Source organism: Macadamia integrifolia, unplaced genomic scaffold (genome assembly GCF_013358625.1).
Source record: "Macadamia integrifolia cultivar HAES 741 unplaced genomic scaffold, SCU_Mint_v3 scaffold1091, whole genome shotgun sequence".
Lineage (NCBI taxonomy): Eukaryota > Viridiplantae > Streptophyta > Magnoliopsida > Proteales > Proteaceae > Macadamia > Macadamia integrifolia.
In genome coordinates, this window is record NW_024868083.1 from 64448 (window position 1) to 84480 (window position 20033).

The 20033-nt window shown below is 39.8% G+C and overlaps 1 protein-coding gene across 9 annotated transcripts in view; it reads left to right on the forward strand.

Moving 5' to 3' along the window:
* LOC122062707 (WASH complex subunit 5-like) overlaps positions 1-20033 on the forward strand; it is a 176154-nt gene that overhangs the window by 46761 nt on the left and 109360 nt on the right. For all 9 annotated transcript variants that reach the window (XR_006135067.1, XR_006135066.1, XR_006135065.1 and 6 more), the window contains exons 7-9: positions 1046-1108; positions 4459-4551; positions 5528-5638. Coding sequence is in view for 6 of the 9 variants with exons in the window: in XM_042626352.1 (XP_042482286.1) it covers positions 1046-1108; positions 4459-4551; positions 5528-5638 (267 nt within the window). In the remaining 3 variants the exon portion in view is untranslated. The remainder of the gene's footprint in view (positions 1-1045; positions 1109-4458; positions 4552-5527; positions 5639-20033) is intronic.

Genomic DNA, 20033 nt, shown 5'->3' on the forward strand with positions numbered 1-20033 from the left:
ACATAGTATATTGCATAGGTTTTGGGTATTTTGACCAATTTAAGTTATTCTGCACAAAAATAAGGCATATAACACACTAAGTACTTGTAATAATAGAAACATGTTATGACATAATGTACTATATCATGTAATTATGTTTAATTATCTATTTTTAATGAGAAAAACACAGTTTTACTAAAAAAAAAAAAAAAAAAAAAAAAAAGAAAAGAAAAGGAAAGGAGGAACAATACCAAAGTGTTGCTTAATGCTATTCTATATTTTTCATAATTAATTGCACACATGTTTGTGAAAGAAACAGAAAGTTTGTATTTTTATTTCAATTTTTAACAAAGAAATAAAAAATAATTTCGTGCAGAAAATTTGCTTTATTTCTCTTGAAATGCTTTATGCTGTATGAGAGTAGAATGCTGTGAGAAAGACCCTTTTTTTTTTTAATCAGATCTCTTGAAATAATGTTCTCAGAATAAGGCTTCCAATCAATTTGGCACTTTTGAAACGTTTCACACATTTTGATGCTATTTTGACTTGAAATGGTTCGAAAAGTTGTTTTTTACCATTGGAGTGTATTATGTTGCACATTTTTTTCATCTATTGCGACTGATATTATTTTTGTTTCGATATATATTTTTTTTCAAGTCATTGGGAAAACCAAATTATTTTGTAAAATTTTGCACATTTGAACTGAAAATTTGAACCTTGTGACAATTTCATCTCATTCCCTTGGTGCATCAATTGGCTAAATCTCTAGTGGGCTATCTAGCCAAGTAAGGGGGTGGGAAAGGGACTCATTCATTCATTCATTGTGTGCACATATGTCTCGATTTATTTCATCCTTGAGCCTGATTTGTATTTTTCCACTTTGAGTTGTTATTATGTTTTATCCAAGGGCTATTGCCAAATTTTAATGTTTTATTTCCTTTATTCTCTTTCAACAACTTTTCAGCTTTCATCTATCTGATAAAAGGGAGAAAGCTAAAAGAGTATATATATATATACTCTGCCTCTAAACATTGACCATACTCAATAGAATAGTTCTTTCCTTCAGGCATTGTCATGGAAAATAAAGGATGAAAGTTTGGAGGACTGGCTGAAGAATTTGCCTATGGAGGTAAGTGGTCCATGTTTTGCTCTTTTAATTTTTGTAACAGGAAACTTTTTCCTGCCAATTTAATATTCCTACCCTCTGTCTGTTGCACTTCCTTCCTTTTTGTTCTCATTTAATTAATTTATACATATTTTCTTCATTTCTTATACGCCTTTTGTAAGCAAATGAGAAGTGATTGTGTTCTCAGATTCATGTTTTCATATTTTAGTACCCTTTTTCAAATTACTTATTTATTTCCAAGTCAAATATGCCAATTAGCTAATAGTCAACTGTATACATGTGGATGAAAGTAATATGTTGTATGGTCATTTGTATCTTTTAGGTATGGTTTGGGGCCATAAGACCTTTTGTTTATTTAATTTTCTTTTAAATACCTTTTTATTTAACCTTTTGGTAGTTTATTTTTCTTTTTAGATCTTTGAAAGCCTATACTAACCATTTAACTTGTGCTAGTTTCCTAGTTTTATTTGGGTACATTATCTTCGTTCTCAGTTTTCTGATTTTTCTGGAGTAGGAATTACATAATTTGAACTACTTCCCAGTTTCCAGAGAATCACATTTAGGGGTGAAAGAGCTTCATATAAATTGCATGGTCTTTTCTAAAATTGACGTCAGTTTCTCAGATGTGTCGTTTCAAATGAAAAATTCTGATATTCTATTCTTTGTGCTCGAGTAAGATTAGATTTCCATATGATGAGTAACTGGGAATTATTAAAAAAGGGTAAAAAGAGGGAACTGGGAAGCTAAAATTAACCTTGTGATGCAGATTATTGGAGCAGAGAAGACTTCAATTTCCATTTCAGATGTACAGTCTGCTCCACCTTATGCACCAGTGTGTCCCATATACTTGCCCTTACCTACTTATCACTACATCCAGGCGTTGACGCGGTGTGTCGCTTATGGGGGACGCCCTAATAGAGGGACAATAAGACATGATAATTAGAAATAAAAGAAAAAAAAAAAAAAAAAAAAAACAATCGGATCCATGCAAAGGGTGATTGGCTGGATATAATAGGATGCCGGCTGCCTACCTGATGCACCACTGTAAAAATAAATAATATAGTTATGGGGAAAGTAGCTCTGCCTGTCTACGCCCCCTACACCCAGACACAGCAGGGCGCGAAATACCCAGCACACATGGGGGCAGCTGGGTCTTTTCACACAAGGCTGTGTCTGGGCGTAGGAAACGTCAGACGGGCTGGGTTTTTTCTTCCTAGAGTTATATACAATAAGATATAGTGAAAAGGCACCTAATTCATTAAACATACATTCTCATCAATGAAAGTAGAGCACATGATATGATGCATAGTCGATAGGAAACCTGAAAAGGTGTCACTCAACTCACGCACAGAAGGTGATGTGGTAATGCAGTACGTAGAATAAATATTGCAAGAAATCATGTGTACGCATACAAAGGGATATGTGGCTTATACACATAAACACAAGAAGTCACAGACAAGGTTTAAGATATCGATCTTGCCCTAATCTCGCTAAACCAAAAAAGAGAGATATTGCCGAGATCTTGCATTTTTTCCCGTTGGACTCGGTGGTTGGTCTTGGTGGCCATATGGTCTTGGTAGCCGTGAAACTTTCCATTTATCTTATTTTTAGTCCTTCAAAACAGTGGAATAATCAGTTTTTTAAAAATCAACCTAAAATGGTACTTTGACTTCGTTTCCTATGTAAGTAGTCTCCAACTCTTCGGATCCTAGGCTAGTATGCTCTATTCCACAATCCACATTCCACATATGACACAACATCTAATTCTTTTAGAAGTTAGAACATTTATAATCAATTTTAAAAGTGTAAATAATTGTAGAATTTAAAATACATCATAGATAATTATTTAATTGTTTAACATTTAATATTGATGACTGATGAGTCAGTTTCACATACATTGAAATGACGTAAGATAAGCCACATGACTACATAGGAACAGGACATATTACATAATACGTGTAGATATATTACATGTAGTATAGGAATGAAGTTTGGCATGCAAAAGCACCAAAATCCCATCAGCAATGTGTTTTTTCTTCAAAGTGTAGCGAGAGAGGTGAGTTTTCGGCTGTTTCTTGACGAGATGGGGTCGAGAAATGGTTGATTTTGTGTATCGCCTGTCATCTCGTCTCGGAAAATCCAAAAAGAGAGATTAGCAAGATCTCGCCGAGATCTTAAACTATGGTCACAAAGAAGCAAGTGGTTACCAGGTTTCCTACCTACTGAGTAGAGGGAGATCTTACCAGGGGATTTTCAGGGGTCGTTTTGTCAGGGTGAACACATTAATCAAATTGGAATGAAACCCAATGGTCAGATAGAATCCTACTTTAGATAAGATAACTCAAGTGCTAAAATTTGATGGCTGAGTTTGGAATATTCAGAACAGCAACTTATAATGATCAACATAGCAATAGAGACTCAGCAGAAACAGCAGAACAGAAATCTGAAACTAGACTTGAAATCAGTAGCCAAAACTGAAGTTTGTCAGGAATCACACCTTAAATAAGAAACTTGGAAATCAATGGAAAGATAGAACTTTTTAACAGTTTCTGAAATCAGAACTTAAGACTAACAAACAGAACAGAGACTGGGAAAGAACAGATCAGATTAAGTCCAACAGATATACTATTTACTGTATTTAGTTTCACAAACAGAATTGAAAAACTAGAATAGTACTTAAGCTGAAAAGGGAAATTTTAGATTTGAACTGATCAATGGAAGAAAAGGGTAAAAGAGAAGAATTTAAGTATCAAGGATCCCACCTGATCGTCTGAGTTGGCATCCCACCAAACTCAATCTTAGAATCACCACCAAGCCTTCCTGGAATCTCACTGGGGTTCTAATGAATCACTACAGCAAAAAAAAGGGCTCTAGTCTCAGAAAACCAAAAGGTAACGGTCAATTTCTATTAATCAATTCATCTGCAGGGATGAAGCCCCTTACAAACTTATATAAAACTAGTAAAAGGCTCGAAACATGACTGAAACTAAGCCTAAAATTTCTCCAGACAATAATTTCCTCCGGAGGTATCTTAACTAAGTAAAGTTTTGCATAAAATGAAGGAAAGAAGCATAAAACAAGGATAAACATATAGATACCTAATCCAGCCTTACTAAAACACTTCTATAACAATTAGGACGAAAGAGGTCTCTAACTTAACTAATCATAGTATCGTACCCATATTTTAGGCCCATTAAAGTGCCCTACTACAATGAAAATTGATTGGACGAAAGGCCCAACACATATGTAACCAAACCAAAGGCTTACTTCCACTAAAACTAGCTCATTTTTTTGTGTTTTATTTGCATCAGCTTTTCTGGATCATTATTTCTAATTAGCATCTCTGTTGGCAGATTTTCTCAGTAGACTACACCAAAACCGGAAATGCCAGCAGAAAAGTATATCATATGATGTTTACATCAAAAGAAATTGAACAAAATCATGAGGTACTATTTGTAAACAGGTGAATGGCACTGTCTATGTTTGACTTATTTCCCATCTATGGCTCTCAAAATAAAAAATATTATATTTTTCACATTTCTTACCTGATATTCTACTCCGCACCCCCCTCCAGAAAAAAGAAAAGAAAAGAAAAGAAAAGAAGTTATTACCTGATGTAGCACCCAAAGCCATAGAAGTCGCAGAAATTTAGGATGCTTTTTCTATTTCTTTCTATTTACATCACATTTCTTTTGCTTATTTTCAAAGGTAAAAACTTAACCGTTTTATTTGATTTTGGTTTCTTTGAATGGCTATTAAATTACCTATCCAACCTGACTAAGGTTTTTATTTATTTATTTATTTATTTTTAATTTGAAGTCATATCATGGGAATTTTGACTAATTTACTGAATGGGCATTATTCTGATGGTTTTTCTATTTTTTATAAGTTAAGCAAGAGGTTACCAGACTAGAAAAAACTTAGATCTTCATGTTGGGTCTAGAGAGATGATTCCAAATCTGAAGAGAAAGAAGAAGCGATGTTTTTGGTCTTTTAAGTTAAAATAGGGTTTATGAGGGTTGTGGGGTCTATAAATATGTCAAGAGATTGTAATTCACCTTTCATTCAAATTCTGGTTGGCACATTACCTTTTTCTCTCATTTGGGGTTTATCTTCTTTACTGTTGGGGGTTTCAGTTTAAATCCTTATCTTTTGGTGTTTCTGATGGTGATATGAGCCTTATAATCAATTGGATTGCATTGCTGTTTGAATCCTATGCACTTCCGCTATGTCATTGACACCCCCCCCCCCCCCCAAAAAAAAAAAGTTATTTTCTTTTTTGACTAAGTTTCAAGCAACGAGGTTTTTTATATGTGAACTATTCCAGTTACTCGACATCTAGGATAAAAAAAAAAGCTAGTGTTTTCAGTTAAGCTCTAAAACTTCATTTCTCATGTAGCTTCTTTTGTTTTAATCTTGCAGATCAAAGAAAATTTGCAAACCAAACAATTCCTTTCCAGAATTCAGAAGCACTTGCAGCATATGCTTGAAGCCCTTAATTTACACCATGATGCTCTCTTAACCTTCTCTGTGGTATATTTGGAGTCCCATTTTTTTTTTTTTTAATCTGTGAAAAGTGGCATCTCTTAAATGGAAGAGGTAGCATATCTGTTACATAGCTTTGTCATGTGGGGGAAAATTTGCATTATTCGTCCATTTTTTATTTTGATGTTTTTTCTTTTTAGGGGGAGGGGGGTGTGTTCTCACAATCCAGCCTGCAGGGCTTATGCAAATTTCAAAATGTGCAGCCAACCAAAATTCAACATTTGGAATCCTTACTACATAACCCCATGAAGCTTGAGCAGCCACCCCCATGCAGGCTTTTGGGCTTCTAGAGCTTCAAGAGGTAAAGATTCAAAACGTTTAATTTGGTTGGCCGCACCTCGTTTTAAACTTGGGAAGCTGGCTTCTTAAAGCTGAGAAGCTGAAGCCAACTAATTTTATCCAAATATTCCCTTTGTATTGCCCAAAAGCCTTTGCTTTGTGCACTTTTTTAAGTACTCAGATCCTATGCTCTACATAGTTCTCAAACCTGAATTAGACTTGCCCCAATAAATATAAGGTACTCTTGTTGAGTGGACTGAACTGCTAGCTGGATTAGATTCGCCAAATTTGTGTGGCTTAAGTAAAAATGGAGCCATGTTTCCTTGTTACCTGTCTATATGGTTGGGAGAGTGATATTCCACATTCTTCTTCTCTTTTTTTCTCCCTTTTCTTAATCAGAAGGCTAATTCCTTTTCATGCACCTAGAGGAAATCTTAGCCTATGAAGCTGCTGCTGTCCCAAATATCATCAGTTTGAATAGGATGGCATCAATAATATGTGCGTGTGTGAGGGACAGTTACTTCTTCCAAATAAAAGCTTTTGATAACTTGCATGTAGTATTTAGAAGTGGGAGGGTTAAGTGCTGGCAAGAAGGCTAAAGGGGTGGAGGAAATTATCTGACGAATATCAAGGGGCTTTTGTTCTGAAGAGGCAGATCTTCAATGTGGTCTTGGTGGTTAATGACCATGTGGGGTCACGTCAGTGAAGGTGGTCCAAGTGTTCTGTGCATTTTTAAAATTGTCAGTATCTGTAACTATTTGAGTTGGTTGCTTCTTCTTGGCTACATGCTAGGAAAGTTGGATTTTGAAACTAAATGGAGAAGTTGAATACCCATTTGGTATATAATAACATCTTTTTTCTTGATAATTACGAATGGGCCTTCGAGGGTTAATCAAGAAGTTAAGAGGGGATTAATGATAAGGTAGGGCTTTTTGGTGTGTTTGTGGAAGGCTGGAGTAAGTTATTGTCTAAGGAATGTCATCATCATTTTTTCCTCTTTCAGTTTCTCACTTACAATATGCAGATTTTACCCTTGTCCTCTTTGGAGCTTCCCACCCTCAGATGAGGTAAATAAGGCTCCTTTTGAACTGCTTTGTGTTGTTTCTTGAGTTAGTAACCTGGCATGTAGTGAGTTTGTATTGGGAGAGATTGGAAATATTGAATTGGCTGCTGGGCTGGGCTGGGCTGCAAGTGGTCCAACTACCAGTGCATGGGGCTGCCCTTGGGGGAGTGCTACTGATTTTCATCCATTTGGGAACCACTTAAATATAAATATGGCTTCTTGAAAGAAGGGCTTTCCATACCCTATTGAACTTCCTTAGAATCTGTCTTTTCCATCCTGAGGTCTGTAGCGGATCAACTGGAAAGATCAGAAGAGTGGATGAGGTGGATGGAGGAAGAAAATATCACTCAGTAAGTTGGAACTGATCACGCTGCCGAAAGGATGTAGTGGTTTGAATATTAGGCCCTTCAAAGTCACTATCCAAGAGCTTTAACTAATAGAGATCAGAGAATAGAAGGTCTCATTTGCCATGTGAATAAGGAGATTCTGCAAATGTGATCTATTGGATATCTAATTTGTTAGATGGGCCTTGGAGATTTTCCTATCTTATCAGATCCATTTGGCACTTAGCTTTGAGTGTGGATTATTCTTCTGTTGAAATGGAGGATGGAAAATGGGATGTTGGATGATTCAGCAAGACAAGGTAGTTCGCCCTAATATTTGTTTTGGAATAGCATCCTTTGTGAGTTGTTGGTTTTTCTGTAACTGGTTTCTTTAACAAATGAAAACACTAGTTCTGCCATATGGTTCTGTTGGACACTTAGGCCACCAAATTTGACATGTGGCTCAAGGGACACCTTATATATCCAGTGGTTCTGATTGGTTAAATCATCCTCGATATTGCTCAAATCAGGTGGCAGTTGTGCTAAACCCAGCACAACATATGTTTTCGGAATGGGTTGGAGACAGGAGAGAGGAAAACCCCAGGAGACAACAATATGCCTGTTCCTTGGGGAGTCGGTACAAGTAGTAAAAATAGTGGAAATCTTCCCTTTAATGTCAAAGGAAATGGAATCCCAAATCTTTTGGAGAGGATGAGAGTTGGTGGTCCATTTCCTGAGGTTTCGCTCCATCCAAATTTGGTTGATTGAGGCATTGAAGGCAACTTTACCCACCATGTCACAAAGAGAAGAGCCCCATATCAACCCAAATCCACTCCTGTTGAAAGAGAAGAATCTGATGGCGCCTTGACCAACAGTTATCAAAAACCCCTTTTCAAATAGAAGAGGAGAAGGGGCAATCAAAGAAGAGAAGAAGGGGCAATCAAAGAAGAGATGATCAATGTCCTCCACTCCATTCCAACGGTGGGTGCAAGTAGGGGAGATAGATATCTGGTGGTGAATATGGTGAATATGGAAAGACTGAGTTGGAAGGCAATTTGATAGAGCCCTCCAAACAGTGAAGTTGTGCCGAGGGATGTGGTGACAAAACCAGATAATCTTTTTCCAAGGAATAGGGAGGCGTTGCGGTCTGATGAATTCCCAAGCCGCCTTAGAACTAAAAATTGCCGAAGAGACAAGAGACCACAAAATAATGTCATTACCACCATTTGGTTTAATAGGAGGCAAGTCATTCTTTAATACAATAGAAAGATGGGAGGAGGTCAAGGGGTGGGGGTTCTAGGAACTAGCTTTGATAATATCTGAAACCATAGAGTTTTTTGTGAGACCCGAGCTATAGATAGCTCTAGTAGGAACCCTGTTGAGGAGAATACCAAGGGGATGCGAATGATCAAGCCAAAGATAGGTTGTGGTGTCGTCACCAATCCTGGAAGAGATAGCCTCAATAACAAGAGACTAAACCGATAAAATCTTACTCCAGACACAAGAGGCATCAGACAAAACAGGGACAATCCAAATAGAGTCAAATCGAAGAAGTCTCGGGGAAACTCAATCAACCCAGATACTTTTCGTCTTAGCTGCAATCTTCCAATTAACTTGATAATTCCAGACGAATTGACATCATAGACACGCCTCAATCCCAAACCTTAGACTTGGAAAAACAAACAGTTGCCCAACTTATGGGGCAAAGAAATTTGATGAATCAGATCCTTTCCAGAGGAAAGCAGATATGTGAGATTCCAACACCTTGATCGTGGATTGACGCAGACCATAGATATCAGACCAATATATGTAAGATGATTGGAGAATGTGCTTAATGAGAACTAACTTTCCCGCATAGGAGAGGAGCTTTTTCTTTTTGGGTGAATAAATAATTCATTACCAAGTGAAGAAGCAAAATATTACAGCCCCTAGAAAGGGGAGGGGGAAGAAACTAGAAATATCTCAGAGGGAATTACTATTCCTGATGGTGGAGCTGGGGAGTTCCCAGGAGTTTACAACATGACAATTTATAGGGGAGGGATTACAAGTGAAAAAATTCCGAGAGATTTTTGCTTTGACATCAAAGAAGATGGAGCCCCAAATCTTCTCAAGTGGACGGGAGTTCGAGGTCCATTTCCTATGATTTCTTTCCATCCAGATCTGGTTTATTGTAGGCAGAAGACCAGTCTTCCTATAATATCACAGATAGTCTTTCCCTAAAAAGTCATATCCATCCAAATCCACTCCTTGTGAAAGGGAAGGATTCTCCTGTTGTCTGGCTAGCATTTGTCAAGGATCTCTTTCCAGATGGATGAAGAGATGGTGCAAGCAAACAAGAGGTGCTCTATAGTCTACATTTCATTGCTACATAGGATACACAGAGGGTCAACTTGAATGCCTTTTTGCATAAGGAAATGATTCGTAGGCAAGGAGTTAGTAAACACTCTCCTAGTCGTGAAACTTTGGCGGGGGATGTGATGGTGGAACCAAATGAGATGATGCCATGTAGAAGTTGGGCCATGAGTCCTGACAAACTGCCAAGCAGCCTTGGAAGAGAAGAGCTTAGAAGAGGAGGGCATCCATAGAGTAGTGTCCTGGCTTTGTTGATGGGATATTGGGATGACCGGAAAAGAGTTCCATATATTCGCAAGAGGAATCAAGGAATGGGCCGGGGGAGACCAGTTGCCTGAAGAGAGAATATCAGCCACAAGGGGAAACTTGGAGAGGCCTGAGTTATAAATTCTTCTGGCCCTTATAGTGTGGTAAAGAATTCCTTTGGGGTGCCAAGGGTCAAGCCAAAGATAAGTATTGGCTCCATTGCCAATCTGGGAGGAGCAGGTTGAAGATATAGAGGGCCGGCTAGTAATGACTTTACACCACACCCATGAGGCATCTGCTGAAATTTTTACAGTCCAAAAAGAACCCGATCTAGGGGGATTCGAGTAAACCCATTTAACCCATATACTCGTCTTCTTAGAGATGATATTCCAAGCCAACTTGATGATACTAGCCAGATTAACATTCTTGATCCTTCTCAAACCAAGACCCCCTTTTGCGTTAGGAAGGCAAACTGCAGCCCAGCTGATAGCCTGATAGGACGATGAAATCTAGAACACTCGGTTCCTTTCCAAAGGAAAGAGGCAAAAATGGACTCCAACTTGGAAATGATGGATTTTGGTAAGCCATGAATACCTGACTAGTAAATGTAACAAGCTTGGAGAACTGATCTAATGAGTTCAAGACGATCCACAAAGGATAGAAGCTTTCCTTTCCAAAGTTGGAGACACTTCCTAATAAGGTCAGACATAGGAGTACAATGATGGGCAGAGAGCCTAGATGGAATGGGAGGGAGCCCAAGATACTTCACTGGAAGGTGCCTAATGCTGAAACCAGTTTTCTCCAGTAGGGATGGTTTGGCCGTGTCAGAGATCACAGCCAAGAAGATAAGAGATTTTGCTGGATTTGGAGCCCAGACATTGCAGCAAACTGAGACAGACATAGCATGATTTTACCCAGAGAAGTAGGATCAGCATTGGAAAAGATCAAGAAGTCATCAGCAAAAGCAAGGTGAGTAATTCATAGCCTTGCACTTAGGGATGGTAGAGATGAGGTGCATGTCAGTAGCCACTTGCAGACTTCTACAAGGAGCTTCCATGACAAGGCAGAAAATGTATGGAGAGAAGGGGCATCTCTGCTTGATACCCACTAAAGAGGTGAGGTAGCCAGTTGGACTTCCATTCACCAACATTGAGAATTGGGGGGAAGCAATGCATTGATAAATCCAATTTGTGAAAACTTGGGGAATCCCATGCTGTTGAAGACCAAGACAATGTAATCCCATTTTAGAGAATCAAAGGCCTTGTGGATGTCTATCTTCATAAGGGCAGCTGAGGAGTGGGCTTTTTTGTTAAACCCTCTAGCAATTTAATGGGAAAGGAGAATATTATCCCCGATACTTCTCCCCGGGATGAAGGCCGATTGATTGTTGCTACAAGGGATTCAACCACATGCTTGATTCCATTAGCAAGGATTTTAGCTATAAGTTTATAGAGGAGTTTGCATAAAGAAATTGGCCTAAAATCCTTCATCTCATCAGCTCCCTCTTTCTTCCGAATGAGGAAAGAAAAGTGTTGCTGACCCCTTTGATTTGGCTAGGTTTGAAGAAGAAGCTTTTGACTGCTTTTATCATGTCCACTTTGATGAATTTTCAAGAAGATGTAAAGAAGCCCATGCTAAATCCGTTAGGACCCGGGGCTTTACTTGCCTTGTGGGAGAGGATGGCCGAAGTGATCTCTTCCTCAGTGGGGATAGCCATAAGAGGACCGGAAAGCTGCCAGGTATGAACTTGTTTAAGAGACCCGTAGGGATGAAAGGGGGAGGGGTTGGATCCATCTTAAACAGGTTCTTGAAGAAGTCAACAAGAACACCTTTTATCTCATCCACTTTGTGCGCCTGATTGCCATCCAGGGTAGTCAACTTGGTGATGGAGTTGAGATTATTTCTTGCCTTCACCGATCTGTGAAAATAGGTATTGTTTGAATCCCCATGCTCTGGCCAATTAATCCTGAATTTTTGTCTTATGAAACACTCTTCTTGAGCAAGGAGGGTAGAGAGGTTCACCGCCTCAATCTTTTCTTCATTTGCCAAAGAGAGATTGAGGTGATCGGACTACAGATGAATCTGGATGGAGGAGAGCTTGTTCCTGCATTCAATAACTTGAGAAGAAATATTACCGAAGGAGGGCAGGAGAGGAACTTACACTTCCAAAGATGGAGCTTTTCTCTGAAAAAGATCAAGCATAGGAGTGCAGTGGTGGGTAGTTAGCCGTGTTGGTATCAAAGGTAAGCCCAAATATTTGACAGTAAGGTGGCCAATAGATAAACTCGTCTTCTTAATAAAGGAAATCTTATTCAAATCAGATACCCCAGCCAGGAATAATAGGGATTTTTGTTGGTTGATATGAAGCCTTGAGAGGTTTTCAAAGAACTAAAGACAAGCCATAATGTTCTCTAAAGAATCAATACTAGCTTTGGAGAAGATTATAAGATGGTTAGCAAAGCAAGATGAGAGAGCTTAATGACCTTGCACATGGGGATTGGGGAAATACGCTGTTGATCAGTACAAATCTGAATATTGTGGGAAAAGACCATAAGATCCAAAGTGAATCTATAAGGTGATGAGCGGCATCCTTGATGATTGAAGATGAGAAGTAACTCTTTGGAATCATAGTTGTCAAGGCGTCGCCAAGGCGACGACTAGGCGTCCAGGCGGTTTGCCTGGGGCCTAGGCGATAGCCGCCTTGTTGCACTGCATGTCGCCTTGTGTTTCGGCACTTTTTAATATTTGTTATTTCATTTACTTAAGATATTATTCATAAATAAGCAAATATCCCCTATTTGAATCCAATAAAAATAGTTTAAAAATCAAATTCCAAAAGGATAAAAATTCAACCCCCCAGTCCAAGAACAAAAACTGGATTTTGGTTATAGGGACGATTTTCAACCTTTAAATGCTAGGGTTTTTCTCAATTATGAAAATTTTATAAATTCTATCATGTTAAAACATTGTTAAAAACCAAAAGTCCGGTAAAATAATAATTTTGTTTTGATATTCATAAAATTATTTTCATTCAGGCGATTTTAACAGTATTCGCGCACTTAAAAATAAGTTTGACTGAAGCATAACTTTGTCATTGCAACTTAGATTTAAGTAATCTTAGACTTGTTAGAAAGCTGATTTTATGTTATAACTAAAACAAAAAGTCTCATGTAAAAATAAAATCATTTGACCAGTCAAACTTATTATAGAATAAGAGCATTTTTCTAAATGTTGATTTTTTATAACTTAATATGACTTAATGTTAATTTTTTATGATTTGATGTGGCTAAATGTTTATTTTTAATGACTTGATATGCCTTAATCTTGATTTTTTATGATACAAGGTATATATAACTTACTAAATAATGTTAGAAAATAGGAAAAATAAAAAATAACACTTGTTCGCCTTAGGGTGGGCGCCTTCTCGCGTAAACGCTTAGACAACCCTACACCGCCTTGGTTCGCCTTGGCGCCGTGACAACTATGTTTGGAATGCCATTGACTAAGACGGAGAAGCTGGGGTTGGAGATGAGACATCTAATTCAATGGGAAAACAATAAGGGGAGCCTCATCTTGATTATAAGTCTGAACCTCAGAGAGAAACTCCCACCTCAGGGAGTCAAAAGCTTTGTGGATATCAATCTTCATAATGGCCGTAGGAGAGTGAGATTTTCTTTCAATATCCTGAATGATCTCATTACAAAGAAGAATGTTGTCTGAGATGCACTTGCCTGGAATGAATGCCGATTGATTTTCACTGACGAGGGGATCCACAATTGATTTGAGCCTAGAGGAAAGAATCTTTGTAACAAATTGTATAACAATTGAAGAGGGAGATGGATCTACACTCTGACATTGTAAAGAAAAGTATGATTTACCCCTTTAATTTGGCTAGGATTAAATAAAACGCTCTTGATGGCCTTGATAAGGTCGTCTTTAATAATGTCCCATGATGCAGAGAAGAATCCCATAGTAAACCCATCAGGACCCGAGGCTTTATTAGATTTCTGAGAGTGCACAACAACGTTAATTTCATCATCAGAAGGGATATGATGGAGAGCATTGATAAGGTGGTCAAGGATGAACTTGTTGAGAAAATCATCTGGAAAAACCCTAGTTGAAGAAGAGGAAGATCTGAATAAATCCTTGAAGTAAGAAGCAGCCTTAGCTTTGTGGCCATCAACACTCAAACTAGGGGAGCCATAAGTGGACAAGAGCATAGGGATGGAGTTCAAGTTTGTTCTAGCCTTCACTGATTGATGGGAAGAAGTTGAATTTGGATCACCAAGCTCAAGCCATTTAATTGTAGATTTCTGCTTGCGAAAGCTTTCCTCTTGTGGAAGCAGAGAGGAGAGAACTGATGAAACCTCTTTTTTTTCTTCAGCTAAAAGGACATCTGAAGGATCAAATTGGAGTTTGAAATGGATGGAAGACAATCTGTTCTTACAATCCAAGACCTGGGTTGATATATCACCAAAGACATTAGTATTCCATACTTTAAGAGCACACTTAACATTCCAAAGTTTCTAGGAAGAAGGCAATTAGGGGGGAGGAAAAAGCATGCACTAGTTTGTCCTAAGCTTCCTGAACATCGGTTAGAAAGGTGGGGTAAGAGGACCACATATCAAAATATTTGAAAGGGTTGGGGCGAAAGGAAACATAGGCCTGAATAAGGAGGGAGAGATCGGGTAGTGATCAGAGATACCTGGCTCCTCAAAAGAGGCGTGGGATGAGGGGAAGGTTGAGAACCAAGCCTCATGAACTAGGAAATGATCCAGCTTGCAAGCAATCCTGGAATCACCACTGTGCTTATTATGCCCATGGTTTAAAGTATCTCCGATACTGATATGATACGCTCCGATACGTATCTTAAATTTAGTTGACCGATACGATACACACCGATACGATACGTGGAATTTTTAAAATCCTTTCGTATCGATATATATCCTACAATACATATCGATATGGATCAATACACCACCGATACACATCGATACGATACGATACGCCTCGATACGACTCTATGAAAAATATAAAATTGAGGTGAAATGTACGTTTCGGTATGTATCGGTACGTATCGGTGAGTATCGATATGTATCGATCAGTACGTATCGGTATATATCGACACGTATCGGTGAGTGTCGGTACATATCGGTATGTACCGATATAGTGCGCTACGGTCATATAATGGCCAAGATGGGTAATTTTTCAGAAAAACACGATTTTTTGAGGGGTTTTTGTTCCAAAGTTGCTGTCAGCCATATTTCTCTCTAACTAAAGTGGAAATCAAGGTTGAGAACAAGGATTTTACATTTATAGGACAATTACAAACCTTGAATTCTTAGTTCGATACCCTCAAATTAGTGTTTATGCATAATACATGTTATCAATAGATTTTTTTAACAAATTCTTTATGCAAAAGTGTTTAAAAAAATGTTTCCTATCCATTTATGTGTGTATCTTTAGCATATCTTAGTGTATCTCCGATACGATACGATACGATACCCTTCGATACGTATCTTAATTTTGGCTGACCGATACTTTAATCCTTGATTATGCCAGGTAAATTTGAGACCTAACCATCTCAAATCCTTAACACCAATGTATTCAATGCAATCATTAAACTCTCCAACTGAAGCTATATCAAGATCGCCCGTTTTCTTTTCATGCCCAAAACGGACCACATTGAAGTCACCTTCAAGGCCCCAAGGAAGAGACTGAACATGATTTGCAATGCGACTGAACTTGGCCCAAAGATTTGCCTTGTCAATAGAACAATTTGAGGCATAGATAACCATGAGGAGAAGCGGACGGTTCCTAGGGGTATCAAAGATGCTAAGGTGGAGAGACTAAGAAGAAGAGGAAAGCATGGTAGCATCTAGCATGAAGCTTTTGGGAATCCCAGGGAAACCAAATACGTCCATTAATATGGTGGTTATAGTTGGTTAGTAGGGACCAACCATGGGCTATGGAGGAGGAAATACAGATGTGATTAGGCTCTTTGACTCGAGTTTCAATAAGAACAAAAACTTGAGCGGAGGAGCTTGAGATGGGAGCAGACAACAGCATGTTTGGAAGGGGAATTGAGACCCCTGGAGTTCCAAATCACTCCTTAATTCATTGGGAACCATTTGGAAGGTGCAACAGAAGCTTCTTAATGGGGAAGCAGTGACTCACAGTGCAGGTCAAGGAAGAGCTACGATGGCGACAGTGATAAGATCATGTTTGGGGGGTTGGGAAAAGCTGGCGGGGAATTAGGGGAGGTGGGCAGTGGCGGGGGGAAGGGCACTGGAGAGAAGGGTACTTGTTTTTGGGTTCTGCATAATAGGTTGACGAGGATCGGGTGAAGAGGAAGCAGTTTTTGGGTTAGAAGAGGATTTCTTACCCGATTGTGTGGGCTGGGCATGAGACCTAGAAGGCTTAAGTCAGGAATGGGAGGGGCCATGGTGGTAAGTGATAGAAGTGGGTTCCAAAGTAGAAAGCAGCGAAGTGTAGTGATGAGTATGCACGTGATGGTTTGATGGGGAGGTGGGGACCAAAGGGTTAGAGGGGGAGGGTTTTATTGTTAGGAGAAGGGATGAGACCCATCAAAGTAGGAGACTTTGAGTTGGGATCAGAGATGTATCATGCATATAGTGTTTAGACTCCTACAGGGGAGCTGACATCGCAGACTGACTTCTGTGAGGAACACTCGTCGAGATATGGAAGGGTGTCGATGGAGAAGGGGACAAATCTTCATCAGAGGCTTCATCAGAGCTTGTCTAGATGATCCTGAAGAAGATCCACTGGAAGCAGAGGACGTTGAACCAGTTCGATCAGAGGAATGGGAACATGAGTCATCACTATCTGAAGCTTCATTAGAGCCAGATCCGTTGCTGTCATGGTTACTTTAAACTGACTGGAGAGGAATTTTGACCCGATCCAGTACATTGGCTGGAAAGCGAGGTGCTTACGGGTACAATTTTTGTTTATCTCGAGAGAGGTACCGTTGACATCTTCCCCAACAGTCTGAAGAGGTTTGAATTGGTTGCTAATGCTGGGTAAAGCATCATTTCAAGATTTATGAGTTTCAGATGCCGGAAAGGAACTAGGCTGTCTCCCTTGGCGGTGACGATTTCTAGTTCTTCCTCTGGTGGGTGAGGGGGCTTCGGCAGGATGGCAGGATGAGGATGGAGGTGGGTGTTTGGTCAAATGATGGTTTAGGGCATCCAACACTTCTTCAGAATAAACCGGAGGATGAAGAGGATCTGAGGAAGTAGCCTTCAGAGCACAAAGATTTGAGTCATGCCCGAAAATTATACAAGTCGAGCAGTGAGGATGAACCCACTCAAACACAACATCTTGCTGAAAAGAGAAATCTCCATCATTCACTGTAGTGGGAATAGGATCATCTGCAGGGATTTCAATACACATCCGAGCATAAACGAGCCTGTCCTTGTGCTTAGTCCTAGCTTCAAAGAAGAGGGGCGTGCCCAGGACTGTTCAACAGTGCTAAGGCCCTCAGTGCACCAGAGTGGAAGGGGGAGGCCAGGAAAGGAGACCAACAGCGGTATGGAGCTGGGTTCAACACTATGCTGCTGCAGTTGACGGTGCCACTGCCGGAGAAAAATAGGTTTCCTGCCTACTTGCCAAGGATCCCCTTCAAGATTACAGCACTTGTCTTCTTCATCTCAGAATTTGAAAACAAAGAACCTGATCCAGACATCCAGTGGTGGAGGGTAAGGATGGGGGGAGGGTGGATCAAGGGAGAGGCTCCATCTCCGGGAGACCAGCCAGAGGGGCTGGCGCTTATAGGGAGGAGCAGGGAGGGGGGTGATTGGGGGAGCATAATTCTTTCCCATGAGCTGCTGAAGAGAGGAATTTCGACCTGATCCAGACATCCAGTCCCTTGGCAGGAAGTAGAGCTGGAGAGGTGCAAATCTTTGTTGTCCCACTCTTTATTGTTTCTCCCACAGTAAAATTGCGATATCTCAAGGCTGTTAGAAGCTGGTGTCTGTGAAAGGATTTGGAGATTTAGCATTGACCTGATGGCTAAGAAGGTTTTTTTTAGTATTTATTTGTCCTTTGTAAGACAAAATTATAGTGGAAGCTCAAGCGAGTTCACATGATCTAGTGCTCACGAACCACACCAATCCACATTGAGCCTCGTGGTGCCATGCCTGTGCCACAGGCCTTGACTTGCTTTGTAAATAATGTCCTTGTAGAGCTTGAATGGCAGTTGTGTGCTTTGTAAAATGTAGTGGTGTCAAAATGACAAAATTGTAAATAAGTAAAAAGGACCTATGCATCCTTTTGGAAAAGTACCAAAGTCTTAAGAGCCTATATTGAGGAGGGGCGTAAGATATGTGTTGCTACAAAAGAGTTGGTTCCCGAGTTCCTTTCTTGTAAAGAAGCTCCTTATTAATTGTAGTCTGATGTTGCAAGTTGCCTATAAAGAAGGACCATTTCTACTATGTTGCTCAGATTGTTGCCTTTACTTGTTACTTATTTGATTGCCTTGTGGGTGTGTGTGTGTGTGGCCTTGTTAATCAGTTTACTTGCCACTTGGTCTTAGTTAGCAAGTGGCACATTGCCAAGCCCTAAAACAGGTTAGACCGTGTTAGAGTGCCATGGAAGATTGGTAATAGGTTTGGGTTAGTTGTGCAAAGGGGAGAAGATCACCTGGCAAACGTCTTCCGATTACCTGATATATGGAAGAGGTTTGATGGTGATAGTGGCTCTTCTTTGAAGAATTATGATGTAGAAAAGGATGGATAGAGAGAGCTTAACCTCTGTAATTGATGTCCTCTGGTTTTTTATTTTCTTTTTTTCTTTCTTTGTTGTTGGGGGGTACTGCAATGGTGGAGTGCTGTGGATTGTAAGGCCTGTATGGCTGTATTGTCTTCTAGTTCTTTTTCGTTGGTGATGTGTTGTGGCCTTGGTTTTAGTTATGGGCATTGTTTCCTTCATTTTATTAAAATTTCTTCTACAGTTCTACCACATATTTTTTATTAAAATTCTTTACTTCCAATAAAAGGGAACGGCAGCAGCTTCTCTGTGCAGGCACAGCTATGGCAACCCCGGATTTCCCACAGGTCTACTTTCTTTTGTCATCTCAACTTTATAACCCACCATTTATTGAACTTTCCCCCCTTGTGTTTCAGCCATTACACTATGAGGAAGCCTTATGTCATACTAAGCTGTTTGGCTGAACACAACCATTGACACAATCATCTGGGCTGCTGTCTATTGTTTTTACTTTCAACCATCCAAAATTGACTTTTGGATTGTGTCTTTCTCTGTATTGCTTTTGGGATGAAATTTACCCCATGAATAGTTTTTCTTTTTATATGAATAAAGGCTGATGTGAGTGACTTGCCCAGAAAGTTGGGTCACCAATTCATAGGTAGATAAAGATGTCTAGGGGTGGGATATTTTCCTCTGCCTCTGCTTGGTCCTTTGTTAGATCCTTTGGCCCTTCTGTCCCGTGGCGTAATCTCGTCTGGTTCAAGGGTCACATTCCCCGTCACAGCTTCACTGTCTGGAGATGTCTCTCTAACTGCCTCCCCATCCAATCTTTTCTCATCTACCGTCACATCCCCATCAACCCTTTTTGCTGCCTCTGTTCCCATGCCTCCGAGGACTCCTCCCACCTCTTCTTTTCCTGTCCCTTCTCGCACTTTGTCTGGAAGAAAGTCCTCTCCAGATGTTGGCCTTCTCGTAGACCCATCCTCCCTTTGGATAGGGAATCCATCTGGGTTGATATGACCTTTGGGGGCACCACCATTTGGGATACAATCAACAAGCTTGCCTTCTCCGCCACCTTTTACCACCTTTGGATGGAGAGAAACATTCGAAGATGGTCTTCCCAATCCCACTCCCCGGATAAAATTTGGATTGCCATCTTCTTTGATGTTTCCTCCAAAATCCGCTCCTTTCACCTTAGGCCTGTCTCCAATTCCCTCAGGAATAGACACATTTCTGCCTCCTGGAACCTTCCTTTTGGCACCATCTCCTCCTGATCTCCCCCCCTTATTTTGTTGTATCCCTTGGTCGGTTTGTTGAGTGTTGGATTTCTGCCCGTTCTTTGTTGTTGTTCTTTGCCCTCATGGCTGGCTTCTCCTTTTAGTTGAAGTCTCTC